Consider the following 27897-nt stretch of genomic DNA (forward strand, 5'->3'; position numbering starts at 1 on the left):
GGGTGTCTTTTTCATTTGGGGGCGTCATAGTGTCTTCCTTGTTCTTGTTAGCTTGGTTTTTGCGTTTGTTGGAGATACTTGGTTTCTTCACTGTGGTGTTTTTTCTTGTTACACTATGGCTCCTTATTAAGTGGACTGTCTGCTTTCGGTGGAGCCTTAGAGGCTTGAGATGAGTGTGGACTGAGAGCTGTGTTTGGTTCCTCAGGGCTGAGGGTGTGTCAAAGATGACACTCCCAGGTTAGGCGTGGTAAATCTCTCTTTCTTTTTTTGATTCAAAAGGGAAGTAATTCCGCACAGCTGAACGTAATTGGAGGTAGTAATTAGCAGGCAAATGATATACCCACAGGAGCCAGAGATCGGAAGCTCTTCCCCAAGGACCACACAGGGAATCTCTGCTGCCCTCAGTGTGGGCTCCAATTCTCCTGCAGTCTCCCACTGGGTTGCCAAGTTAGATGCTAATCTCCAGTTATTTCACCCCTCCCCCCAGAGTCAGGTTTTTCTGCTAGGCTCAGGGCCGGTGCAGACCTGAGGTCGCCCTGCTTATGACGTATGTCCAAAATGGCGCCTGCTCTTTGTCTTGCTCGCCTTTGAGAGGTGAGCGGAGAGAGAGAGACTCGTGTCCGTATCGGTCACTTTTTTTTCCCCCTCTCTCTCTTCTAGTTAGCCTGGTGAACTTTTCCCCACGGAGTTTCAAGCCTCGTTCCCTCTAGCCTCCTCTTTCCGCTTGCCCGCTGGTGTCTCGGGCTATGGAGGTTCGGCTCACCTCGCGTTCCAGCGCTGGTGCGTTGAGTCTGCCGCTGCTGTCCCGAACTTGGGCTCCCACGCTCTCCACGCAGGTCCACTGTGAATCACTAGTTCCGGAAGAGTTTCCTCTGCTGTTTCTTCCCCTACTCTTCCTTGACCCTGCAGTATCTCCACTTATATTAACGTGTGTCTTGACGAACTATCAATGTGCTCCCTTCCTATTCCGCCATCTTGCCGCTCTCTTGATTTGATATCTGACACAAGCTTATTCCCTGGTGTTCACAGCTCACAGCCCAGCTGGTGATGTTTCTCACCAGCCCAAACCCAAACAGAAACCCAGAGACCAGAGCCCTAGGGTGGTGGTTAATGCAAACTAAGAGGCATTCCAAAAACTTGCTGTGTGGTCATTCATCTCGTGATGATGAAAACATTAAACCTTGTGATAGATGACAACATCAAACACCTCCCTTGGTGTGTTTAAATTGTCACGATAAGACTTATTTTTAGGGTTTGGCACTGTGGCACAGTGGATTTAGCTGCTTCTTGTGATACTGGCATCCCATATGAGCTCTGGTTTGTGTCCTGGATGCTCAACTTCCACTCCAGCTCCCTGCTAATGTGCTTGGGAAAGTAGTGGAAGATGGCTGAAGTGCTTGGGCCCTGCACCCACCTGGGAGACTTGGAGGAAGCTTCTGGCTCCTGGCTTCAACCCAGCCCAGCCCAGCCCCAGCTGTTTTGGCCATTTGGGGAGTGAACCAGCAGTTGGAGTATTTCTCTGTCTCTTCCTCTCTTCTCTGTAACTCTGCCTTTCAAATAAATAAATAACTCTTCTTAAAAAAAAAAAAAAACAACTTATTTTCAGTACTTAATGGCAGTTTATACCTTGTGTGTTTCTAAAGAAATTTAATTTTTCAGGTCCTGGAGGAGCCTGTGCGTGAACTGGTTGTAAAACAGTTGAAGCAACATCAGAATACTATGGAAGACAAATTTATTGTGTGCTTGAACAAAGTAGTCAAGAGCTTCCCTCCCCTTGCTGACAGGTAGGGGCTGTTGGGGCCACCTTTGGCTGGTGGGTCTCTGGACCAGCAGCTAACCTAAGCCCTTGTCCCACTGCTTAGGTTCTTGAATGCAGTGTTCTTCCTGCTGCCCAAGTTTCATGGTGTGATGAAGACACTGTGTCTGGAGGTGGTGCTTTGTCGTGCAGAGGAAATCACAGATCTGTACTTCCAGCTCAGGAGCAAGGACTTTTTTCAGGTCATACGACACAGGTGAGTGTGCACCAGCCCCATACTCTAGGATCCTACTGGCTTGAAAAATGTGAATTCGTTCAGACATCTTCAACTCATGAAGAACTTACAGATTTTCATTAAATGTGTATTTATGGATGTTGGATCTGAGAAGAAAAGGTGAAGACAGCCTGAGAATGAAAGGTGTGCCTGAGTTGGATCTGGGCCTCCACCTTCCCCCTGCCACCCTCTCCGGCATCTTGGGGAGGCCACATCCCAGCTGCTTGCAGGTCACATATAAGTACAAGAGGTGGCCTGTGGAGCAGCCTCAGGCTTTTCTCACATTTAAAATATATGGGTTTGAGATGTGTCAGGTGAGAACCTTCCATTGTATATTCAAATTGTTTGTTAATTTGTAGGATTGTACTATATGAATGTTAAGAGAATGCTACTTCCTCTTACAGTAGTTTATTTCTTTGTACACTTTTACAGTATTGATCCATGTATATAATGTTACATAGTGATACATTATTGATCAATGTGTAATGTGTCAGTTTCACAGAATGTTATTGTGTTTTAATATCCTATGATCAGTGTTTACTGCATATCTACCATGCCAGGCACTCATTTGAGTACTTTAAGGGCAAAAGATAAAATGGGAAATAGATGTTTGCCTCATTGAAGATCCCTGCTACACTTAACCTTGCTCCATGACACTATACAGGGTGGCATTTAAAATCACTTTTTAAAGTCTGAAATCCTTTGTATTTTAAAGTTATTTTGTTTGGCATTTTCAAGTTTTTTCTAAAATAAACTTTTTATTTTCAAATAATTTTACAGAAAAGTTAAAAGATAGTACCTAGAATCCTCATATACTCTTCACTTCTTTTCCCCCTCTTACATAATGATGGTACATTTGTCAAAACCAAAAAACTAGCAGCAGTGCATTACTATTTACTAACTTGGACTTTATTTGCATTTTACCAATTTCTCTCCCAGTATCCTTTTTCTCTTCCAGGAGCCAATCCAAGATAATATATTGAATTGTTTCATAATCTAGGTCATGGTAATTATTTGTGGGAGTGTAATGTCTATGTAGGTGCAGTGTCATCGTTATAACAAAGGCTGAGCGTGAAGAACAGCACAAGGAAAAGAATGTTTCCTGTCACATTTTGAAGGTGCAAGAATGAAAATTGTTAAGTCTGTGTGTTTTTAAAAACTCTGTTTTATTGTAGAGATGATGAAAGACAAAAGGTGTGTTTGGACATCATTTATAAGATGATGGCAAAATTGAAACCGGTAGAACTCCGAGAACTTCTGGCCTCTGTTGTAGAGTTTGTGTCCCACCCTTCTCCTATGTGCAGGGAACAAATGTATAATATTCTCATGTGGATACATGACAACTACAGGTAAGCCTCATATTCATGTGTGATAGGACTTTCCTTAGGGCTCATTTGTGTGCATTTGAAAATAATTGAGTAAAGACTGCATTTGAGTGCAGTCTGAAAATCAATAAAACACTTTTTAACCACATAATTAAGAAATTAAATAAGTTTGTTTTATTTAGAATTATATCTTTAAGTCATTTCACATACAGAGGTCTTACCTTATCTGTAGTTTTGCTTACTGCAGTTCCATATACCTGCAGTTATTCAAGGTCTGGAAATATTAAATGGGAAATTCCAGAAGTAAAAAGTACAGAAGTTTGAAATTGAAATTGCACCATCTGAGTAGTGTGCTAACATATCCCACCTGCTTAGGGCCTTAGTCATCCTTCTGCACATCCACGTTATATGTGTTGCCAGCTATCATTGTTGTATCTTATTGATAATCTCTGTGCCTAATTTATAAATTCCTATGCCTAATTTATAACTTTATCACAGGTAAGTGTGTATAGGAAAGAATGTAGTAGATACAGGATTCCCTATTATCCTTGCTTTCAGACATCCACTGGGAATCTTAGAACGCATTTCACCATGGCTGAGGGGGAACTGCTGTTTGTGTAGGAAATACTCACAAATGAAATAATTGATTGAGTTAAAAGTGTGAGTATTCTGCTTGTAGAATAAGAACTTGTTTACTATTTTATGAGGTTGAGAGGAACTCGGCCAGGATACTCATCCCTCAGGAGCTCATGGCAGCATTGTGCAGGCTGCTCTGGGGCTGCTTGTGGTGCCCACATCTGTCCCCTGCTCTTCCCACCCCTTCCTGCCAGCAGCAGTGAAGGGGACTCCTGACATGGGGCAGGAGGGTATCAGGCCTGGGCACGTTCTTAGCAGGGGGTCTTGCTGTGAGTTTGGGCCCGTCTTATGGGAAGCTCTCTTTAATTCTAGATGGTGTTACTGTAGTTGAACAAAAGGCTGGAGGAGAGTGCTGATGTTTTACCATCTGTTATTTTTCTCGAACAGAGATCCAGAAAGTCAAACAGATAATGACTCCCAGGAAATATTTAAATTGGCAAAAGATGTGCTGATTCAAGGACTGATCGATGACAACCCTGGACTTCAGTATGTGTCTTCCTGGAATAACTGAAACAGGACAGTTGAATTTTAGGGTTACTGCTTTCTAAACTAATGTATAGTATTTTTCAACAATGATAGAAATGTACTTGTAGTGTTAGCATCTTTTCTCTTTCCTGCATTTCATATGCGTAGTGAAAATGTGTCTTAAGTCACATTATAAAGAATAAGAAAAAGCCCAGTGAACTACTTTAAAATTTTTAAAAAGATTTTATATATTTATTTGGATGGCAGAGACACGGAGAGAGAGAGAGAGAGAGAGAGAGAGAGAGAGAGAGCGCGAGAGCGAGAGAGACACAGATCTTCTATCCACTGGTTTATTCTGCAAATGGCCGCCAATGGGACTGGGCCATGCTGAAGTCAGGAGCCAAGAGCTTCTTTCTGCACGTGGGTGCAGGGGCCCAAGCATTTGAGACATCTTCCACTGCTTTTCCCAGGCTATCAGCAGGGAACTGGATCTGAAGTGGAGCAGCCAAGACATGAACTGGGCTCCCTTATGTGATGTTGGCATTGCAGGTGGTGACTTTACCCACTGTGCACCAGTACTGGCTCCAGGACAATTATTGGAATAAATTATTTTAGCAAGGCAGTAGATGGTTATATGTAATTTCTCAAGATGTCTTTTCAGTTTCAACATGGTTAATATTACGTACTCATTCTCACAGGTGTCCAAGAGGTTAGAGATGAGAAAATACATCCCCCTATTTCCTCACTTCTTGTTAAATGTGCTGTAGTTTTGGAATATTCCCTTCCTTCAAGGCATATTTTTATTTCCTAATTCACCTCATTATCTTTACATGCACCATTTTAAGTATGCTCTGCCTCTCAGTTAAGCTTTCTGTGCCTCCTCCACATGACACCCTGGATAGCATATTTTTTCTCATTTACCAATGCTTAAGCAATGTGCTTTTCTCTTGTCTGCTTTTCAGATTGATTATTCGAAATTTCTGGAGCCATGAAACTAGGTTGCCTTCAAATACCTTGGATCGGTTGTTGGCATTAAACTCCTTATATTCTCCTAAAATCGAAGTGCACTTTTTAAGTTTAGCAACAAATTTTCTGCTTGAAATGACCAGCTTGAGCCCAGATTACCCAAACCCCATGTTTGAGCATCCTCTGTCAGAATGTGAATTTCAGGTGTGTGCTTGTTTCTATGAAAATAATGAATATTGCAGTGTTTCTTTGTTAGTTAATGAACACCTTCTAACAGTGATAAACTGGCTCCCTTATTTTTCTGAAACACTCAGATGTGCTTCCCTCCTCCTGGGGGGATTATCCCCCTCATCCTCTCAGCCTCTCTGGGATTCCCTTTCCCTCTCCCCTCACCCTTCCCATCTTCCTTGCCTTCTTGGGGCACACTCATGATGGTCCACCCATTGGTCAGAGCTAGAGGGAGGCGGGACCTGGTTTTGTGCCATCCACTTTGGTGTTTCTGTTACAGGAGTTATCCCTTATTTGTTTATTTTTAGATTTATTTGTATTTATTTGAGAGGCAGAGTTAGAGAAAGAGAGAGATCTTTCAGCCACTGGTTCACTCCCCAAATGGCCAGAGCTGGCCAGACTGGAGTCAGGAGCTTCAGCCAGGTCTCCCATGTGGGTGCAGTACCCCAGAGACTTGGACCATCTTCCTCTGCTTTCTCAGACGCATTAGCAGGGAGCTGGATCAGAAGTGAAGCAAAAGTTGGAAGCTGAACCAGCATATGGGATGCCGGTGTTATAGGCAGTAGCTTAACCTGTTGCACCACAATGCCAACCCCATTAATAAGTTTTTGTAATTGACAAATAAGTGTCTGGTTGAAACTCTTATACTAGGAAAGGTTCTCCTGGCTGCCTCTCCCAGAGAGACATGAAATCTTGGTACATACCTGCTGATGGATTTTTTAGTAGAAATATTTCAGTGTGACTAAAGAAGGACATCACCTCACGTGGAACTGTCTGGCATGCAGGAATACACCATTGAGCCTGACTGGCGTTTCCGAAGCACCGTGCTCACTCCAATGTTTATTGAGACCCAGGCCTCCTTAAATTCACTCCAGACTCGAACACAGGAAGGCTCCAGACCTGAACCCCGAGGGCCAGCAGCTGGGCAAATAAGGGCCACCCAGCAGCAGTATGATTTCACACCCACACAGACTTCAGGTAACCAGCTCCCCGGGCACTTGGGCACTAGAAACCCAGCAAAGATGCATTCTTCAATGGAGAAAAGCACATTGGTTCCTCCAACAGTTGCATCCATAGTGACAGAGTGCAGCGAAGGGGTGGGAGAATCGGATGATTCACATTTAATGGGGACAGAGTTCCAGCACTGGAAGTTGAAAGAGTTGTGGTGGTGGCACAGCACTGTGAGTGTACTCAGGGTCACTGAACTATGCATTTCAAAATAGTTACAATGGCAATTTTTTTGTATATTTTACCTTGAATTAAAAAAAAAGAGAAAAGGATTATATTTCTGACGAACAGTCAGACTTCCAGGATATACCTGTTTTTGTTTTATATTTTGTCCAAGAAAATTTATTTAGTGCATCAAATTTAAAACATCTTAGAAGCAAGGTAGAGCTGAACCGAATTCATTTACTATAGTTTATTAAACTATTTAGCTGTTTGCTTTGATCAGCAAAGTACAAATTGTAGAGAAAGATGTCTGAATAATTTTATATCAACACTTCAGCATTTTTCCTTCATGTAATTTAATCCACATTCCATTGGTTCTGGAAGTAGGACTACTCAGAGTAATCAGAACAGAAATTCTGTGACACCAGCGTCGGAGTTATGGACAATGGCACCTTCTGGTAAATGCAAAGTAGTATTCCTGTGGCGACCACAGTGGCTGCAGGAGGCATGTGAGGTGTTTCTTTACAAATGGAGACACTGAGCTGCAGGTGTCTGGTCAGCCTCGGGTCCCACTCCCCTCATTGTTGCAGGGGAGTGCGGAGGCCCCCATGTCACCAGGTGTGTCCGGCAGGCTTCACTGCTGGTTTACAGGCTGGGCTGGGCTATGAGATACTGAGTGGTGTGACTGCTCTGATCATCTGTGTTGCAGAAGGAAGGAGCTCATTTAACTGGCTGACAGGGAGCAGTATTGACCCGCTAGCAGATTTCACAGCTTTCTCATCGTCATCGTCGGATTCCTTATCTTCCTCCTTGCTGTTTGCCCACAAGAGCGACAAGTCAGCGAGAGCGCCGTGGAAGCCTGTGGGCCCTGCTTGTCGAGAGAAAAGGCTGGGCCTTCCTGGGGACGAGGTGGATAACAAAGTGAAAGGTGAGTCAGCCTGCTGCGATGTGTTGGAAACAACCCCCCTCTCAATTACTGCAGAGCGCCTTTCTAACTGCGTCTCCGCCTCCTTGTACTTGTAATTAAGCCCATTGGAATTGGATGCAGTAAATGCTGTCTGGGCACTTACTATGTGGAATACACCGTTTTTTAGATTTTCCAGGAAAACCATTGAAAAAGATTTCATTTTGTGACTTTCTGAAACAGCTGGGGGCAGGCAATGCAGCAAATTGGTGCTTGTGACATGAGGTATAATTGGTAAGCAAGCCTCAAAGATGAGAGCTTAAATCCAGGTAAGGAAGGGAGAAAACACCTGGAAAGCCTGGGAGGAGATGGGCCCCTGAGAGGAGCTGTGGGAGCTCAGGATGCAGGAAGGGAGAGCTCGGAAAAGACATAGAGGAGCATGGAATGTGTTGTTGGACAGGACCCGTTTACTGAGAGCTGACTTGGCTCTGGCGAATGGGTGCCGAAACAACAGGCTTGTGGGTGGCGAATCCACCCAGCTTTAGGAAGCAGGTACTTCCTAAAGTGGTTCTGAGTAGCCTGCTCTGAGACGAGCTCTGTGGGCAGTTCATGGAAAGAAGCGGACCTGGAGGCAGGAGCCAAAGGTTCCATGACCTGGGGGTCTTGAGGTCTCTGCAGCACGAGGTAAATGGGATGCCAAGGGGCCAAGTAGACATTCTGTGGAGCTGGCATACCGATGCCAAGAGTGCAGACCAGGTGGGAGCTGTTGAGATCTGCAGTTCTGGGAGTGAGTGAAAATCCGGGGAGAAAATATGCAGAGAGAAAAGGTCCCCAAGTCTGCTCAGAAGCCAGTGTACCTGCATCAGTTTGGATAGACAGAGTGAAACTCAGGGTAAGTTACTTTGTACTTAACAGTAGGAACTAAAACACTCTCACACACACAGTACTTAAACTTTACTTCCAGCTACTTGTTTCAAATTATGGCCCCTTCACAATTCTCTGAGGGTCACAGAGCGAATGCGGTAAACTTGGCCCTGTTACTGCTGCAGACTGCGGGAGTGCCAGTGGCTTCACTCCCGACACACGCCATCCTCCCCACTCAGCTGCTTCTCATTGTCTATCCTTTATGTTCTCCCTCCTCCAATGTTAAACCCTTGCACTTCAGCCCCACCAAGCATGCGCAGCCCTCCTTCCAGGCTGTGCATGGACCTCCAATGCCCAGACCAAAACAGCTTCCCAAGGTGACCTCACCTCGTAGGTTCCTGTCATCTCTCTCAGCTCAAGCCCATGGGCACACTGCTGGCTGTGAGTGACGCTTTCACGGCAAGCTTTGAAGAAGCGCTGCAGTGTGCTTTGGGTGCTGGCCAGGCCAACTCTGGACTAATTGGCTTTCTTGAATGGAGGGGCTGAGAGTCGGAAAGGAGTGAAGACTGAGGATGACAGCTGTGATTGTCTGCATGTCAAATTGTAACCTGTTTCCCTCTATACATTTTTAGAGTAATAAAAAAATGCCATGCTGGTGATCTGAGTACAATTGAGGGACCACATGTAGAAATTAATTAACAAGACAGAACCTAATTTGAAACCATTTATGTGTGGATTTGGGAAACTCAGAGAATTTAGTAGGTAAAATAAATGCTAATAACTATTATTTAAAATATTACACATACTATATTCTTGGTATATTTTCTTGCCTAAATGAGAGCATTTGGAGGCTCATAAAAATGATGAATTAATATTATATATATATATATGCTATCTATTTATCATTGAAAGAAAACAAAAATTTAAATTATAGTTTGGTTAAAATTTTACATCTATTATTTTAACTTTTTTAAAATTAAATATATTTGAAAGGCAGACAGAGAGACAGAAATCTCCCATTTGCTTGTTCACTCCCCAAATATTCACAACAGCTCAGACTACGCCAGACTGAAGCCAGGAGCTCAGAACTCACTCCAGGTCTCACACATGGCTGGCAGGGACCCTAGTAGTTCAGTGCCCACTCTCCTCTCCCAAGGGTGTGCATTAACAGGAAGCTTGGAATCAGGAGTAGGGCCAGGACTCAAACCCAGGCATTCCAGTATAGTATACAGGTGTGTCAAGTTATGTCTTTTCTTTTTTTTAATTTAAGATGTATTTGCTTCTTTGAAAGGCAGAGTTGCAGAAAGAGAGAGGTCTTCCATTTGCTGGTTCATTCCCCAAATGGCTACAATGGCCAGGAGCCAGAAATCTGGGTCTCCTGCATGGTTGGCAGCAGGGCCACCTTCCACTGCTTTCCCAGGCACATTTACAGGGAGCAGAATCAGAACTGGAGCAGCTGGGACTTCAACCAGCCCTCCAACCAGTGCTCCATTATGGGATGCTGGTGTTACAGGTGGTACCTTAATCTGCTGTGAGTATTAGTAAGTATTTTGGTTTATGTACTTAGATGTCTGCATATTTATGACTAGATTTCCTTGAGTTGTGCAGTGTCTTTTACTGTGTCCTAATAGGTAGGTGTTTGATTTTCATAAGAAACCCTTCATGGGGCTGGTGCGGTGGTGTAGCAGGTAAAGCTACAGTAAAGCCTGAAGCACCGGCATCCCATATGGGCGCCAGCTCTAGTCCTGGCTGCTCCACTTCTGATCCAGCTCTCTGCTATGGCCTGGGAAAGCAGTAGAAGATGGCCCAAGCCCTTGGGCCCCTGCACCCGTGTGGGAGACCCAGAAGAAGCTCCTGGCTCCTGGCTTCAGGCTTCAGGCTTCAGGCTTCAGACTTCAGATCGGCGCAGCTCCGGCCGTTCTGGCCAATTAGGGAGTGAACCATCGGATGAAAGACACTCTCTCTCTCTCTCTCTTTCTCTTTCCCCCCTCCCCCTCCCTCCCTCTCTCCCTCCCTCCCTCTCCCTCCTTCTCTCTCTGTGAAACTCTGACTTCCAAATAAATACATAAATCTTAAAAAAAAAAAAAAAAAGAAACCTTTCATGGGGCCTCTGACCCAGCCTGTTGCAGACTGCTTGCCCCAAGGTTCACTCAGCTGTCATGTGGAGTTCTTCCTCATCCTGAAAGTTCCTTTATGTTTCCTGGATCTGACCTTCCACCCTGGCTCTTTATTCCTTCGTTCTTTTTTCTCTCTCTCTCTCTTTTTTAAAATTCTTAAAAATTTTATTTGAGTTATACAAGTTTCACGTATTTCATTTATACAGATTTAGGAACACAGTGATACTTTCCCCCTACACTCCCTCCTGCCCACGCTCCAACACTGCTTCTTCCTCTATCTCACATTCCCACTCTTAATTTTTACAATGATCTATTTTCAGTTTACTTAATGATAGAATAGGTAACCCTAAAAAACTAAGTAAAAAGTACACTATGTAAATAGTATGAAGAAAAAATACACCATTCCTCAACAGAAGAGGCAAGGACCATAAACAATCATCGAATCTCAGTATTTCTGTTTCACTTCAATATATTGCATTTTAGGTACTCTATTAGTTACCTCAGATCAGGGAAATCATATGATACCCTTCTTTTTGGGACTGGCTTATTTCATTAAGTATAATGGTTTCCAGTTATGTCCATCTTGTTGCAAAAGACTGGATTTTGTTTATTTTTTTTTACAGCTGAGTAGTAGTCCATAGTATACATATACCATAATTTCTTGATCTAGTCAATAGTCAACAGTTGATGAGTGTTAACCCTTTATGAGTTGTGTAATGTGCAGATATTTTCTCACATTCTGTCAGTTGTCTCTTCACTTTGCTAAGTGCTTCTTTTGCAGTGCAGAAGTCTCTCAGCTTGCTGTAATCCCATTTGTCAATTTTGGCTTTGATTGCTTTTGCTTCTGGGGTCTTTCCCAAGAAGTCTTTGCCTATGCCAATGTCTTGCAATGTACTCTAGTAATTTGATAGTATCAGGTCGTAGATTTAAGTCCTTGATCCATTTAGAGTGGATTTTTGTGTAAGGTGTAGGTCTAGTTTCATACTTGTGCATGTGGAGATCCAGTTTCTTGAGCACCACTTGTTAAAGAGACTGTCCTTTCTCCAGGGATTAATTTTATCTCCTTTGTCAAAGACAAGTTAGTTGTAGATGCGTGGATTGATTTCTGGAGTTTCTATTCTATTCCATTGTTCTACACATCTGTTTTTGTGCCAGTTCCAGGCTGTTTTGATTATAACTGCCCTGTAGTATGTCTTGAAATCAGGTATTATGATGCCTCTGGCTTTGTTTTTATTGTATAAGATTGCTTTAGCTATTTGGAGTCTCTTGTGTTTCCATATGAATTTTATCATCATTTTTTCGAGACCTGTGAAGAATGTCATTGGTATTTTGATTGGGATCACATTGAATCCATAATTGCTTTGGGTAGTATGGACATTTTGATAATGTTGATTTTCCAATCCATGAACATGAAAGATTCCTCCCATTTTTTAATGTCTTCTTCTATTTCTTTCTCTAGAGTTTTGTAATTTTCATTATAGAGATCTTTGAATCCTTTGTTAAATTTATTCCAAGGCTGGTGCCGCGGCTCACTAGGCTAATCCTCCGCCTGTGGCGCCAGCACCCCAGGTTCTAGTCCCGGTCGGGGTGCCAGATTCTGTCCTGGTTGCTCCTCTTCTAGTCCAGCTCTCTGCTGTGGCCCGGGAAGGCAGTGGAGGATGGCCCAGGTCCTTGGGCCCTGCACCCACATGGGAGACCAGGAGAAGCACCTGGCTCCTGGCTTCAGATCAGTGCAGCATGCCGGCCGCAGCGGCCATTAGGGGGTGAACCAACGGCAAAGGAAGACCTTTCTCTCTGTCTCTCTCTCTCTCACTGTCCACTCTGCCTGTCAAAAAATAAATAAATAAAAATTATTCCAAGGTATTTAAGTCTTTTTGGAGCTATTGTTAATGGGACTGGTCTTAAAAGTTCTTTCTCAGCCATGGCATTGTCTGTGTATACAACGGCTATTGATTTTTATGTGTTGATTTTATATCTTGCCACTTTACCAAACTCTTCTATGAGTTCCAACAGTCTCAGAGATGTCTTTTGGATACCCTATTTGTAGAGTCATGTCATCTGCAAATAGTTTGATTTCCTCCTTTCCAATTTATATTCCTTTGATTTTTTTTTTTCTTGCCTAATAGCTCTGGCTAAAATTTCCAGGACTGTATTAAATAGCGGTGATAAGAGTTTGCATCCTTGGCTGGTTCCAGATTTTAGGGGGAATGCTTTCAGCTGTTTCCCATTAGTTAGGATGCTGCCTGTGGGTTTGTCTTAAATTGCCTAGATTGTGTCGAGTAATGTTCCTTCTGTACCCAATTTGCTTAAGGTTTCCATCATGAGAGGATGTTATAGTATATTTAATACTTTCTCTGGATCTTTTGAGGTAATCATATGGTTTTTGTTCTTCAGTTTGTTAGTATGATGTATCGTACTTCTTGATTTGTGAATGTTGAACTATTCTTGCATAACAGTGATAAATCCCACTTAGTCCCGTTGAATTATCCTTCTGATTTGTTGTGGGATTCTAGTAGCTAATACTTTGTTAAGGATTTTTGCATCTATGTTCATCAGGGATATTGGTCTCTGTTACATCTTTTTCTGGTTTAGGAATTAGGTGATGCAGCCTTCACAGAAGGAGTTTGGGAGGATTCCTTCCCTTTCAGTTTTTTTGAATAGCTTGAGAAGAATTGGAATTAGTTCTTCTTTAAACGTCTGGTAGAATTCAGGAGTGAAACCATCTGGTCCTGGGCTTTCCTTTATTGGGAGGGTCTTTATTACTGATTCAGTCTCTGTCTTGGTTATTGGTCTGTTTAGGTTTTCTTTGTGTTCATGACTCAGTGTTGGTAGGTTTTATGTGTCTAGGAGTCTATACATTTCTTCTGGGTTTCCCAATTTGTTGGCATACAGCTCTTTTGATTTCACTTTTGATTTCTTCTATGACCCACTTTCCATTCAGGTGCATGTTGTTTAGTCTCCATGTTTGTATATTTTTTCAAGATTCTTGAGTTGTTAATTTCCAGCTTTATTCCATTGTGTTCAGAGAAGGTGCATGGCATGATTTTGAATTTTTTGAATTTGCTGGGACTTGATTTATGTCCTAGCATATGGTCTATCCTAGAGAAAGTTCCAAGCACTGATGAGAAGAATGCGTATTCTGCAACTGTGGGGTGAAAAGTTCGGTAGATAACAGGTCCATTTCGTCCATAGTTTTAATTAACTCTGTCGTTTCTTTGTTGATTTTTTGTCTAGTTGATCAGTCCATTGATGAAAGTGGGGTGGTTATTCCTTCTTTTAGTGTAGCCCTACTCTGGGTCCTGAGCTAGAACTTTTGGAGACCCCAGTGCTGTCACCTTACTTTTGATGGCTCCATGCTTGCATTAGGTTAGCTGCAGAAGTCTACACAGGAACCAGTAGATACAAGTCAGACTCCTGGCATCTTTGTTGTCAATCCTTTATAAGAACCCTATGTTTGCTCTGTGAGACTGTTAGCATCTGTTCTTCTAAATGTGTTTTCTGAAATGTCACTGAAGTGTCCTTTGTGGGCATAATAAGGTGAGCCCTTTTAGACAGCCAGCTCCATTTTCCAGGTCTGTAATGTCATCTTGGATGAGACCTTCTGGGTGAGCTTTCCGATTTTCTTACATTTTTCATTTTGCCTCTGTTTTCTGTGAAATCTCTTCAACCTTTTCTTCCCAACCTTAAATTTAAATTTTTGGCTTTTTTTTTTTTTTTTAATTTTCATGAGGTCTGTTTTGTTTCTGTTTGATCTGTGTTTTTTCAGTCCTTGACTCAGCCACTGTATTTGCTCTTTTCTGATAAATAGGTTTTTAGAAATTTTTTTTCCCTGCATGGTCTGCTTTTAGCAACTCTTTTCCTGTCATTTATTTTGGTTTCTGTCCTTCATTTTTGGAGCTTTTTGGCTTGTGTTTGCAGGTAGGGCACTGAAATGGCATTGGGAATAAGGCCCAGGTGAAACATCCAGCATGGGCCTCTGCCAGCATTTTGAGGGCACAGGGGAGAAGCAGCTGGGGGTTTCAGAAAACCCTTGGGTCCCTGCAGGTGTTATCCATTCCCAGGCCGCCATGCAGTCAGACAGCTCACTCTCTTCCCTCCCCTGAGGGGCTGGTCCTGCCAGATCCCTAACTGTGTAGCTCTCTGTTCCACCTCTCTACTGCTGAGCCAGGATTGGCTGAGGTGGCTACAGTTCTCCTGTTCCCCAGCTTCTGGACTTGCTTAGCTGTCTCCTCTGCTATTCCCTGTAGGCATGTATCTTTAAGAAAACACTAAATAAAAGTTAAAAATAGAACTAAGCACACATACTTTTTCACTGGAGAGACTCTGGGAAGGTGGTGAGGCCAAATGCACACAGAAACTTGGCTGGGGGAAGGAGATGAGGCCAAGATGAGGCATGTTGGCCTGGGAGGGAGGCAGCCTGGGAAGGAGGTGGGACCCAGCGCTCAGTGATGTGGCCTGGGAAGGAGGTGGACCCAGCGCTCAGGTTGTCATGACCTGGAAGGAGGTGGGACCCAGCGCTCAGGTTGTCATGACCTGGAAGGAGGTGGGACCCAGCACTCAGGTTATCATGACCTGGAAGGAGGTGGACCCAGCGCTCAGGTTATCATGACCTGGAAGGAGGTGGACCCAGCGCTCAGGTTGATGTGGCCTGGGAAGGAGGTGGGACCCAGCGCTCAGGTTGATGTGGCCTGGGAAGGAGGTGGGACCCAGCACTCATGTTGATGTGGCCTGGGAAGGATGCGAGACCAGGTACACTGGGTGACTCAGGCTGGGACGGAGGCAGGGCCAAGTGTGCATGTTGACTTGTTCACCTCCTTTATGTTCTCCAGGCACAGACAATCGGGTGGAAATACTAAGATTACGTAGACGATTTTTAAAGGACCAAGAAAAAGTCAGTTTGATTTATGCCAGAAAAGGCATTGTTGAACAAAAACGAGAAAAGGTTTGTATCTTTTTTAAGAATTTGGTTAGAAATATCTGTTATTCAGTTCCCTGTCAGATATCGGTTCCAATATTAGTCTGCACCCAAAGTGAAGGAAGCAGCACTGTGTGAGTTCAGGTTTCCTATGGCCAGAGTCTCTCAGCCCTTCGGTGTGAAGGGTGTTGAGGCCACACTGGTGAGAATCCCAGGCCCATGAATCTGTGGACTGCCCAGATCTTGGGACTTTAGGACCCCTCTCTACCTCCTTGCCCGTTGCTCGCTGCAGTTCAGTCTCTTTCTATCTAAGTGGCTTCCACTGGCCCCTCAGTGGAGATGTGACCACTGGTCTTCCTGGATCTTGCATATTGGGGCTTTCGAAGCTTGCCAGGGATTCGCCTAGCTCTCACCCTCAGGGCAAGAGCCTGAGGGAGAGAGTCGTGTTCCTCCCTGGGTAGGACCACTGCAAAAGTCATCAGTGTGATAGTGAGGCCATGGGGTTGGGAGGATGGTGGTCCCAGAAGAAGGGGTAGTGGCAGGCTGGCTGGATATGCCAGATCATCTGCTGAAAGCTGTGGTTGGAGACAACACTGGTGGCATGAATTATATAGCTAAACACGCCTCAAAATATGGACATAAGGAAAGTGTTCAGCCATGGCGTCTCACTTTTGTTGCTAAGTCAGTAATTATGACAAAATTTTGAAGAAAGGTAAGATGGTTTGTCAATAAAAACCCTGCCATTGATCTAACTCAGTTTAAATTCTCAACCACTTAATTAATTTTGAAATCTGAGTGTGAATGGTCCATTGTATCTGCTGTGGGAGAATCCAAAAACCAGGGCATGTCCAAGATCCTTCCCCACCCCCTGCAACTGCTGGAGGGGTGGGGGAGTTCTCTTTGCCCCTCAGAGAAAGAGCCCTGGACTCCTGATGAAAACTAAACCTAATGAGAAATGCCGGTGAAGATGACAGTTTCTAGTTGATAGAAGGAAGAGGGAACTAGACATTGCAGGAGATGTTTTGGCCTGATACGAGAAGGGCTTTGTCATGATCGTTAAAGGTGGAATTGGCCTGCTATGTGCAATCAGTGTCTGACACACGCATGCTGGTATGAAGCTGCTGATCAGAAGTAGTACAGAGGTGATCAGACACCAGGAGGGTATGAGTTGGTGGTCATTTCATTGATTATTGAGAAAGCGCTTCCAGAACATTGTGCTCAGGGCCAGGTACTGTGCTAGGTGCTTGTGCTTTAGAAGTGGGCAGAGAGAATCCCAGCCCCCACGTAGCTACAGGCCAGTGCATGACCACAGCACGTGATGACAACTTGTGCAGGCTGGGAATAAGATGGATGCTGAGCACAGCAGGGAGAAGGCCTGTGCTGAGAAAGGTAGTGGTGGAAGGCCCCTCAGAGGAGATCACGCTCAAGGTGAGAACCAGATGGTGAGAGAAAAGCCAAGGACAAACCAGTGGAGATGGCAGGTGCCCATGGCCCTGGGGGAGGTTGTGGTGAATCTGGGGTGACCGGGGGAGCATTAGTGTTTCCGGGATGGCCATCACTGTGGCCTTGTAGCCCAGGCTTATTCTTAGAGAACTTGAAGAAGAAACATAGAAACATAGCCCACCCATTTGTGTTTTTAAAAGAGTTCTAAATCAAATTTTCTGATTTTTGTCAGTATTCGGATTACTTTCTAATGAGTGTTTAAAGAACATTTTCTTTGTTCATTGATCGCAGTAAGTTTGCTTTGGGTTCATTGTCTACAATAGGCTGGTAAGGCATGATGACTAAACCACTGTGAGTACAAGTTGTCATCACTTCGCCTTTGTGTTAAATGTGGATCCTAGGGGCTGGCGTTGTGGCACAGTGGGTTAAGTGGCTGGCTGTGATGCTCGCATCCTGTATGAGTGCTGGTTGAAGTTCCTGGCTGCTCTGCTTCAATCCTGCTCCCTGCTAATATGCCTAGGAAAGTAGCAGAAGATGGCCTGAATGCTTGGGCCCCTGCCACTCGTGTGGGAGACCCAGATGGAGTTCCAGGTTTCTGGCTTCAGCTGGCCTAACCCTAGCCATTGTTGCCATTTGGGGACTGAACCAGAAGGTGGAAAAATCTCTGTAACTCTGCTTTTCAAATAAACAACCTTTTAAAAACTGGATCTTCACAGTTTCATATTTCTTAAACAAGTGGTTTTTAAAAATTTTTATTTAATTTTATATAAAAGAGGGATAGACAGAGAAAGATCTTCCATCCACTGGTTTACTCTCCAAGTACCCACAGTGGCTGGGGCTGGGTCAGACCAGAGCTGAAAATCTGGGATGCCATCTGGGTCTCCCATATGGGTGGCAGGGAACAAAGTATTTTAGCCATCACTGCTGCCTCCCAGGGTATGTACTCATTATCAAGAGGTTGAAACCTGGAGAGGAGCTGGACTTGAACCCAGACACTCAATATGGGATGCAGGCATCCAAAGCAGAGTCTTAATTGCTGTACCCAATGCCTGTCCCCACCCCCAACTTTTTAATTTTCACTTTGATTTTCCTTCTTTCTCTTTACTTTTTTTTTTTTTAAATATTTTATTTGTTTGAAAGGTAACAAAGGAAGAGACAGATCTTTTTCTGTTGGTTCACTCCCCAAATGGCTACAATGTTTGGGGCTGGGCCAGACTTAAGCCAGGAGCCTGGAACTCCATCCTGATTTCCTATGTGGGTGTCAGGGGCCTAAGCACTTGGGCCATCTTTTGCTGCTTTCCTAGGTGCATTAGCAGGGAGCTGGATCAGAAGCAGAGCAGCTGGGAGTGAATCAGCATTCTGATATGAGATGCCAGACTTGTAAACAGCAGCTTAACTTGCTGTGCCACAATGCTGGCCTCTACTTTGATTTTCTTGAATAAGATTCTAATCTTCTTCTTGTTTTGGGGGATTGTAGGAGATCCAGAGTGAATTGAAAATGAAGCAGGATGCGCAGGTGGTTCTGTACAGGAAGTACCGGCTGGGAGACCTGCCTGACATCCAGATCAAACACAGCAGCTTGATCGCCCCCTTGCAGGCCGTGGCCCAGGTCAGTGCTTGGCGACATGTCCTCTGCTGACAGGTCAAATGGCTGTGCAATTCTGTGGTCTCCTGTGCACGAGGAAGAAGAGTTGAGGCTGCTGTATGTCACTGGTGTTTGTCCTGAGCAGTGAACTTGGTTTAAAGACCCTGGACCCTGTTCCAGGCTCTTCTGTTTCCAGTTTCATGACTTCTTTTCACACAGGGAGACTGACTTAGAGTTATCAGGAATTTGGCCCTAAAACTGAGTGTTCATATGAAGCCAGAGTCTCCATCAGTTTTTCTTATCCAATAATGTTAGAATCAAATAAGGTATAAAACAAGTCAGTGAAACATTAAAATACTAAGCTATTTACATTATTGGTTACAGAAAATATTTTAAAAGAATGTTTTATTTACTTATTTTCTCATTTACTTGAAAGGCAGAATTACAGAGAATAAGAGAGATCAGTCATTTGCTGGTTCACTCCCCAGATATTCTCAAGATCCAGGCCACAGCCAGGCCAAAGCCAAGAGCCTAAAACTCCATCTGGGCCTCCCATATGGGTTGCAGGGACCTAGTTAGTTGAACCATTGTCTGTTGCCTCCCAGGCACATTAGTAGGAAGCTGGATTGGAAGTGGAGCAGCCTATGCTTGAATCAGCACTATAGTATGAGATATATGGGATGTGGGTGTTGTAGGAAGCAGTTTATCTAACAGCCCCACAAAACCTGCCCCTGTGAAATGCTTTTTTGGGGACAAAGAAAGAAGGATCAGTTGATCTGTGGAATCAACGTTTTTCTCTTTAGATTCACTTAGTAAGAGAGGACTGGAGAGCTTTCTCTAAAACATCAGGATGCAGAATAAAGTTAGAGAGTGAATGCAGTATTCTGGCTGGGTTCTCTGATAAATACAGGCTCTGTTCTCTGATAAATATAGGCTCTTTATCCCCTGTAGGCCTGATTAAGATTTCTTTGAGTTGTCTTGAAATAATAATTTTAAAAATCAAAGAAGACTATTGAACCATATGTAGTATATCATGAGAAATACTGAACTATAAAGCTTTCTAATTTACAGTATTTAAGTTTCTTTTTTTAAAAAATTATTTATTTATTTGAAAGTCAGAGTTACACACAGAGAGAAGGAGAAGCAGAGAGAGAGAGAGAGGGGTTCTAGCCATTGGTTCACTTCCCAATTGGCTATGATGGCCAGAGCTTCTCCGATCAGGAGCCAGGAGCTTCCTCCAGGTCTCCCACGCAGGTGCACGGGCCCAAGGGCTTGGGCCATCTTCCACTGCTTTCCCAGGCCATAGCAGAGAGCTGGATCAGAAGTGGAGCAGCTGGGACATGAACTGGCGCCCATATGGAATGCTGGCACCACAGGCAACGGCTTTATGCGCTATACCACAGCACCAGCCCCTCTTAAGTTTCTAATACTTGTAGCAATTATATCACATTTGTTTAGTATTCTACTACATTTTAAGTTTTAAAGCTTTTTATTTAAACAATTTCCAATTGACAGGAATTTTAAAAAGTAAAGGTAGTATATAGTCCATGTACCCTTACCCAGATCCCTCCTGTATGTGTAACTATAGTGCAGTATTAAAGCCTTGGTGTTGATGCTGGCACAATGGTGTTGAGCAGACTGCAGATCTCATCCATGTCATCGCCTCCCCAGCACTTGTATGTCTGCATGTGTGCCTCATGCCCCATACATACTCTCGGAACTCCCCACAGGGCAGCCTTTTGTGGTCTCACATTAGTTTCTCTGAGTAATGTTACTGCATTGCAGCAGTTGCTGGAGGCACAGCAACGAAGAGTTGAAGGTCCACAAAGACTGGATGCTGAAAGCCGCAGGCCTTGCTTCATGTTGCTGAGGATCAGACTCTTGTCTTGCTGTGCTCCATGGTTTCACACCTCCCCAGTGCCTCATGTTGCTGCCTCTGTGGTGGTAGGGATACCTGCTCACCAGGGAGATCAGTTATAGAGCATGATGATGCAGCAGCTTGGCAGGCCTGGCACCAGGGAACCATATCCATCTCAGTGTGGCCTGTTTGTGCTTGGCTAAAAATAAAGATGGTGAATGTTGCTTTGAGAAAGCACAACTATGCATGTTTTCTATTCTTCTGTGCCAGGGAATGTGCTGAGCGCTGGGTTGTAGCAATGGACAGAATAGATGAGGCCTCCTCTGCCTTCCTGGGGCTGCCTCTCTTCATTAAGGGGGTGCATGGAAACTAGCCATCCCAGGGCATCCGGGAACCTGATTTATCTTCATTATCACTACAGTTGTCTTACCAGAGTGAATGTTTGCTGGAAAATGAAGGAATTTGCATAGCACTTAAGGATCAGTAGGCAAAGACATGAATACCTGCCTATAACATGTTCACTGAAAACAGGAGGTGCCAGACAGTGGATACCAGATAAAAGAGTGTCCGTGTCAGGAAAAGACCAATGTGTAACAGTGATGTCTCTGTAGTTTAACCACGTGTATTTTCTTCTTTTTCTAATCCATATTTCCCTAATTTTATATAGTGACCAGTGTAACTTCTTGAGAGAGAGAGAGAGAGAAAGAAGTCTTCTATCCACTGGTTTATTCCCCAAATGGCCGCAGTGGTTGGGGCTGGTCCAGGTGGAAACCAGGAGCAGAAACTCCAACAGAGTCTCCCATGTAGGTGGCAGGGGCCCTAGTACTTGGTACATCTTCTGCTCCTTTCCCCCAGCACATGAGCAGGGATCTGGATTGGGAGCAGAGCAGCAGGGACATTAACTAGTGCTCCAAAATGGGATGCTGGCATTGCAGGCAGTAGCATAGCCCTCTGCACTACAGTGCTAGTCCAGCATCCCATATGAGTGCTGGCTCGAGTTCTGGCTACTGCATTTCTGATCCAGGTCCTTGCTAGTGCACCTAGTGGTGCCCAAGTCGCTGGGCTCCTGCACTCATGAGGCACACTCAGAAGAAGCTTCTGGCTCGTATCTTCAGCCTGGCATGGCCCTGGCTTTTGTGACCTTTTGAGGAGTGAACCAGCAGATGGAAGATCTCTCTCTGTCTCTCCTTCTGTTTGTGTAACTCTTTTAAACAAATATAAATCTTAAATCTTTCTAAAAAATTATTTAGGGGCCAGTGCCATGGCTCACTTGGCTAATCTTCTGCCTGTAGCACCGGCATCCCATATGGGTGCCAGTTCTAGTCCCAGTTGCTCCTGTTCCAGTCCAGCTCTCTGCTGTGGCCCGGGAGGGCAGTGGAAGATGGCCCAAGTGCTTGGGCCCCTGCACCCACATGGGAGACCAGGAAGAAGCACCTGGCTCCTGGTTTCAGATTGGTGCAGCGCTGGCCGTAGCGGCGATTTGGGGAGTGAGCCAACGGAAGGAAGACCTTTCTCTCTCTCTCTCTCTCTCTCTCTCTCTCTCTCACTGTTTATAACTCTACCTGTCAAATAAATAAAATTTTTTAAAAATTATTTATTTATTTGAAAGGTAGAGCAACACAGAGAGAGGGAGAGACACACACAGGTACTGCATTAGCAGGGAGCTGGGGAAGCCCAAGCAGCTGAGACTTGAATTGGCACTCCAGTATGGAATTCTGGTATTGCTAATGGCAGCTAAGTCACTGTACCACATCACTGGCCCCATGATAACCTTTTATAACAAGACAAGGGGCTGGCGCTGTGGTGCAGTAAGCTAATCCTCTGCCTGCAGTGCTAGCATCTCATATGGGTGTTGGTTTGAGTCCTGGCTCCTCCTCTTCTGTTCCAGTTCTCTGCTATGGCCTAGGAAAGCAATAGAAAATGGCCCAAGTGCTTGGGCCTCTATACCCATGTAGAAGATATAGAAGAAGCTCATGGCTCCTGCCTCCTGGCTCCAGATTGGCTCAGCTCTGGCCGTTGCAACCATTTGGGGAGTGAACCAGTAGATAGAAGACCTTTCTCTTTGTCTCTCTCTCTCACTGTCTGTAATTCTACCACTCAAATAAATAAATAAAATCTTTAAACAAACAAACAAAAACAAATACATTACTTAAAGCAAATCAGTCAACAACAAAGGATAAATAAGTGTGTGTTTAATTCAAGCATAATATTTTTCTGCACTTTATGGTTTTTTTCTTTTAAAAATTTATTTATTTGAAAGAACTACACAGAGAGAGAGAGAGAGAGAGAGAGAGGGAGAGAGGTTTTCCATATGATGGTTCACTCCCCAATTGGCCGGAGCTTTGCCAATCCGAAGCCAGGAGCCAGGAGCTTTTTCCGGATCTCCCATGAGGGTGCAGGGGCCCAAGGACTTGGGCCATCTTCTGTTGCTTTTCCAGGCCATAGCAGAGAGCTGGATTGGAAGTGAAGCAGCTGGGTCCCCAACCGGAGCCCATGTGGGATAACAGCGCTTCAGGCCAAGGCATTAACCTGCTGCACCCCATGCTGGCCCCTCAAGCATAATATTTTTTAAAATTTGATTTATTGTACATATACATTTCATTTCACAACTATAGATACTGTATGCCAGGAGATGTTTTTCGCACTGATGCTGCACATGTGAATGCAGAGTGATGCTCTGGCAGTCACGGAGTATGTGAGCATAATGGCCGTGAGCAAGCAGGCAGCCTGCCCTCAGGTGGGAGCTGAGATAAGACACTAGCTTCTACTGATTTTAACAGTTATTATAATTTTTAAAAGATTTATTTTATTTGAAAGAGTTGTAGAGAGAGGTAGAGACAGAGAAATCTTCCTTCTGCTAGTTCACTCCCTAAATGGCTGAAGTGGCTGGAGCTGAGCTGATCTGAAGCCAGGAGCCAGGAGCTTCTGGGTCTCCCACACAAGGACTTGGACCGTCCTCTGCTGCTTTCCCAGGCGTGTTAGCAGTGGAGCATCTAGGACTTGAACTGGCGGCCATATGGGATGCTGGCACTGTAGGCTGGCGATTTAACCCATTGTGCTACAGCTCCGACCCTGGTTTTATTTCTTTTTTTTAAAGTTTTTAAAGCTTTTTATTCAGTGGGAGAAATACATAGGAGAGTGAGGGCTCTATCTAAAGGAGAAAGGGAAGTCTGGAAATTAAGTTGGAATCCATACCAAGCAAAAAGCAGACCAAGAGCCGCATGCAGCAAGCATTTGGTTATGAGCAGGTACTAGCAGCTTATACTAGCAGCTTATCTTGGCAGCGAAACAGAGGCAGAGCAGAGGGACCTCAAGGCCATATACTCCAAAGGTGCGGGGCAACAAAGGGGGTCCAGGGTAGGGAGGGAAAATAAAGACAAAAGGGAAAAAGGCAGGGGGGCGGGGGAATGGAAAAAAAGGGCCATTCCCACCATGTTCCAGGCCTTTTATCCACTTCTAAAGGGGAGTGGTTATGTAGCCTGATTGGCAGGTGCAGTCCCAGTTTTAACAGTTAAATGATCGTGATGATGGCAGTTGGAAAGTTAAAGCTGACATTTTATATACGCTCATCAATTAGTTTTTTTTTTTTTTTTTTTTTTTTTTTGACAGGCAGAGTGGATAATGAGAGAGAGAGACAGAGAGAAAGGTCTTCCTTTTTGCCGTTGCTTCACCCTCCAATGGCCGCTGCGGCCGGCTCATCTCGCTGATCCGAAGCCAGGAGCCAGGTGCTTCTCCTGGTCTCCCATGCGGGTGCAGGGCCCAAGGACTTGGGCCATCCTCCACTGCCTTCCCGGGCCATAGCAGAGAGCTGGCCTGGAAGAGGGGCAACCGGGATAGAATCCGGCACCCCAACCAGGACTAGAACCCAGTGTGCCGGTGCCGCAAGGCGGAGGATTAGCCTGTTAAGCCACAGCGCTGGCCTCATCAATTAGTTTTTAAAATCTTTATCATAATGCTTATATGAGAATAAAACCAACAAATCTAATTGAATCTCTTATCAGATGCCACATCAGACACACTTGACATTTGTGGTTTTGGATAATCTTCACCATAACCCTCCTAGGCCTCTTCTGTCAGCCCTGTTGTCAAGATGTGGTTGGGATGGCCCGGGAGTGCAGTGGAGGATGGCCCAAGTGCTTGGGCCCTGCACCCCATGGGAGACCAGGAGAAGCACGTGGCTCCTGCCTTCGGATCAGCGTGGTGCGCTGGCCGCAGCGTGCCGGTCACGGTGGCCATTGGAGGGTGAACCAACGGCAAAGGAAGACCTTTCTCTCTGTCTCTCTCTCTCACTGTCCACTCTGCCTGTCAAAAAAAAAAAAAAAAAAAAAGATGTGGTTGGGGAGTTGGGGATCCCAGACTTAACTTAGGAGACAAGCTCTATGGTTATGAATTAACTTAGCCAGCTTCAGAGTCCCCTCTGTGGATCAACAGTCCATGCTTTTTTTGTTTTTGTTTTGTTTTTCATTTGAAAGAGTTAGAGAGAGAGAGACAGAGAGAGGTCTTCCATCCACTGGTTTACTCCCCAGATAGCCACAACAGCTGGAGCTGTGCTGATCCGAAGCCAGGATCCAGGAGCTTCTTCCAGGTCTCCCACACAGGTGCAGGGGCCCAAGGACTTAGACCGTCTTCCACTGCTTTCCCAGGCCATAGCGGAGAGCTGGATTGGAAGTGCAGCAGCCAGGACTTGAACCAGCACATATATAGGATGCCAGCACTGCAGGCGGCATCTTTACCCGCTGTGCCACAGCACCGGCCACAGTCCATGCATTATTATAAATATGTCCAAGAGATAAATTTGATTACCCTTGTGCAGTCTCTGTTAAAACTTTATAAATAGAATTGAGAAGTGTGGTAGTGTTTGCAAGTTTGTGTAATGCTCTGATAATGTAGATAAATTATAACATTTTTGCCTCAGATCTTGATTTGTCTTTCTTTTGCATTTTTTTACAGAGAGACCCAATAATTGCAAAACAACTCTTTAGCAGTTTATTTTCTGCAATTCTAAAGGAGATGGATAAGTTCAAGATGGCATCCGAGAAAAGCAGTATCACTCAAAAGTTGCTCCAAGACTTTAATAGTTTTCTCAACACCACTTTTTATTTCTTCCCACCCTTTGTCTCCTGCATCCAGGTAGGTCTGCACACTCTCTTTGTCAAATGTATGTCATCATGTTTGGCTTTCCTTGGCAGTATCTCCATAATCACTTTGTTTCCAAAGTTGAGAGTCTTGATAGGAGCAAGGTGTTTGACAGAGAGGATGTACAGTTTTCATTCCTGTTTCCAAATGGGCACAGGTAATTTTTGTGTCTCTCCCTGCCACAGAAACCCCTTATCTACAACAAATGATCAAAAACCAAGCCTGTAATAAAAGTGTTTTATTTTTCAGTAAGCCAGTCCCTTCAATGTTTAGATCGAATGTTGCATTTTATTTAGTTCTTTTTCCTGATGTGGTAGTTCCTCAGATCTCTGCTGCCTGCTAACTGCTGTCTAAAGGTGTGGATTGAGCACACATCTGTCTTTATGCCTATGGCTACAAAGAGGCAAAAGCCCTTCCCTCTCTCAGAACTTACATCCTCATTGGGCAGCAGGCAATCCACCGACATGCACAAAAGCATAGTCTTCCAGTAAGTAGATTTATGTAGTAACTGAAAGCACACCTACGTGAAGTTCTCTGCTCCAACTCTAGAGCTAAAGAGAGGACCTCTCAGAGCGTTGGATCAATGACATATGCACCTGCCCTGATCAAGAGGCTGTCTGCATAACTGCACTATTATTACCCTACACCAATGTAATACTTCCACATTACTTGAGTACCAATGACACTCATTGTCTCTGTCATTTAAAACATAGACCATTGCTAATTCCCTAATAAGGATCTTTCTGATTCATTTTACTACTTTTTAAAAGAACACATTTAACAACTTGTTAGAAGTTTGTTTGTTTGTTTGAGAGACAGGTAGAAAGAACTCCCATCTACTGATTCACTCTTAAAATGCACATAATAACCCTGGGCTGGGGGCTGAAGCCAAAAGCTGAGAGCTCAATCCAGGTCTCCCCTGTGGTTTCCAGGAACACAACTGCTTGAGCTATCACTTCTGCCTCCCAGGGTCTACATTAGCAGGAAGCTGGAGTCAGGGGCAAAACTGGGTTTTCAGCCCTGGCACTGACAGGGATATGGGTGTCTGCTTTTTTTTTTTTTTTTTTTTTAAGATTTTTATTTATTTATTTGAAACTCAGAGTTACAGAGTGAGAAGGAGAGGCAGAGAGAGAGAGGGGTCTTCCATCCACTGGTTCACTCCCCAGGTGGCTGCAACGGTGGGAGCTGCACCGATCCGAAGCCAGGAGCCAAGGTCTTCCTACAGGTCTTCCCATGCAGGTGCAGGGGCCCAAGAGCTTGGGCCATCTTCCACTGCTTTCCCAGGCCATAGCCAAGAGCTGAATTGGAAGTGGAGAGGCTGGAACTTGAACCAGCGCCCACATGGGATGCCAGCACTGCAGGCAGTGGCTTTACCCCATGTGCCACAACGCTAGCCCCAGGGATATGGATGTCTTAACTAGTGTCTCAACCTCTAAGCCAAAGGCTGCCCTCTACTCATTTTTAAATGTAGTGATTCCCTGAATTACTCAGTTGTGTTTTTTGATACTGTTGATAAGTAGTATTGGCTTACAAACTAATTTGGTAATAATTAGCTGAGATGAAGTATGTAGTTTTCCTGTTTTATTATTTTTGATATAGCATGAAACTAAAGTAGAGTGTCTTTATATATTAGTTTTATTTTCATTTGGCTTATAATTTACAAGTAGAATTCCATCATTGTTTTTCTCTTGACTTCACTAAATCGATGAATCTCCATAATTACATTGAATCAACTAATATTTCAGAGGAAATTTCTCTTTACAGTATTGTATTCCAAAGTGACTTTTAAAATCTGATTTTCTAGTTGTGACCTAATAGTGATTTCCAACTGGTTTTTTCCATTGCTCTTTAGAAGAGTCATTAGCCACTGCTGAGTAAGTAAACCACTTGTAGAGCTTGCTCATTGCCAGTGACGGTGGCGTAAGCGGCTCAGTGCAAATGGGTGCCTGCGGCTGGCAGCATCAGCTATGAAGACCTGTTCTGTGGGGACATGTGTCTGAAACGGATGTGTTTTCTCTTCCCAGGTCATTGTAGATGTTTGGCCCACAATTTACATGGGTGCTTATTCTTGCAAGGCCTACAACACTAAAAGTTTATATAACTAAGATTTTGTAGCTGAAAGTTCAGCTTTTGCTGAGCAACTAATTGTTTATAAAGTAGAATAATACTGTAAACAGGATTCCACAGAATGGTTGATCTTGAAAATAACTTGCAGACCACATTTACATTAAACAAGCCCAGTGGTAGTCATTAAT

At 44.3% G+C, this 27897-nt stretch overlaps 1 protein-coding gene across 5 annotated transcripts in view; it reads left to right on the plus strand.

Annotated features, from left to right (window-relative positions):
• The window catches only part of PRKDC (protein kinase, DNA-activated, catalytic subunit), a 190898-nt gene that overhangs the window by 119260 nt on the left and 43741 nt on the right, over positions 1-27897 (plus strand). For all 5 annotated transcript variants that reach the window (XM_062188515.1, XM_062188516.1, XM_062188518.1 and 2 more), the window contains 10 exons: positions 1660-1784; positions 1863-2012; positions 3206-3379; positions 4379-4477; positions 5419-5626; positions 6436-6628; positions 7530-7748; positions 15535-15647; positions 18541-18672; positions 25457-25636. In XM_062188515.1, the coding sequence (XP_062044499.1) occupies positions 1660-1784; positions 1863-2012; positions 3206-3379; positions 4379-4477; positions 5419-5626; positions 6436-6628; positions 7530-7748; positions 15535-15647; positions 18541-18672; positions 25457-25636 (1593 nt within the window). The remainder of the gene's footprint in view (positions 1-1659; positions 1785-1862; positions 2013-3205; positions 3380-4378; positions 4478-5418; positions 5627-6435; positions 6629-7529; positions 7749-15534; positions 15648-18540; positions 18673-25456; positions 25637-27897) is intronic.

Source organism: Lepus europaeus, chromosome 4 (assembly GCF_033115175.1).
Source record: "Lepus europaeus isolate LE1 chromosome 4, mLepTim1.pri, whole genome shotgun sequence".
NCBI classification, from domain to species: domain Eukaryota; kingdom Metazoa; phylum Chordata; class Mammalia; order Lagomorpha; family Leporidae; genus Lepus; species Lepus europaeus.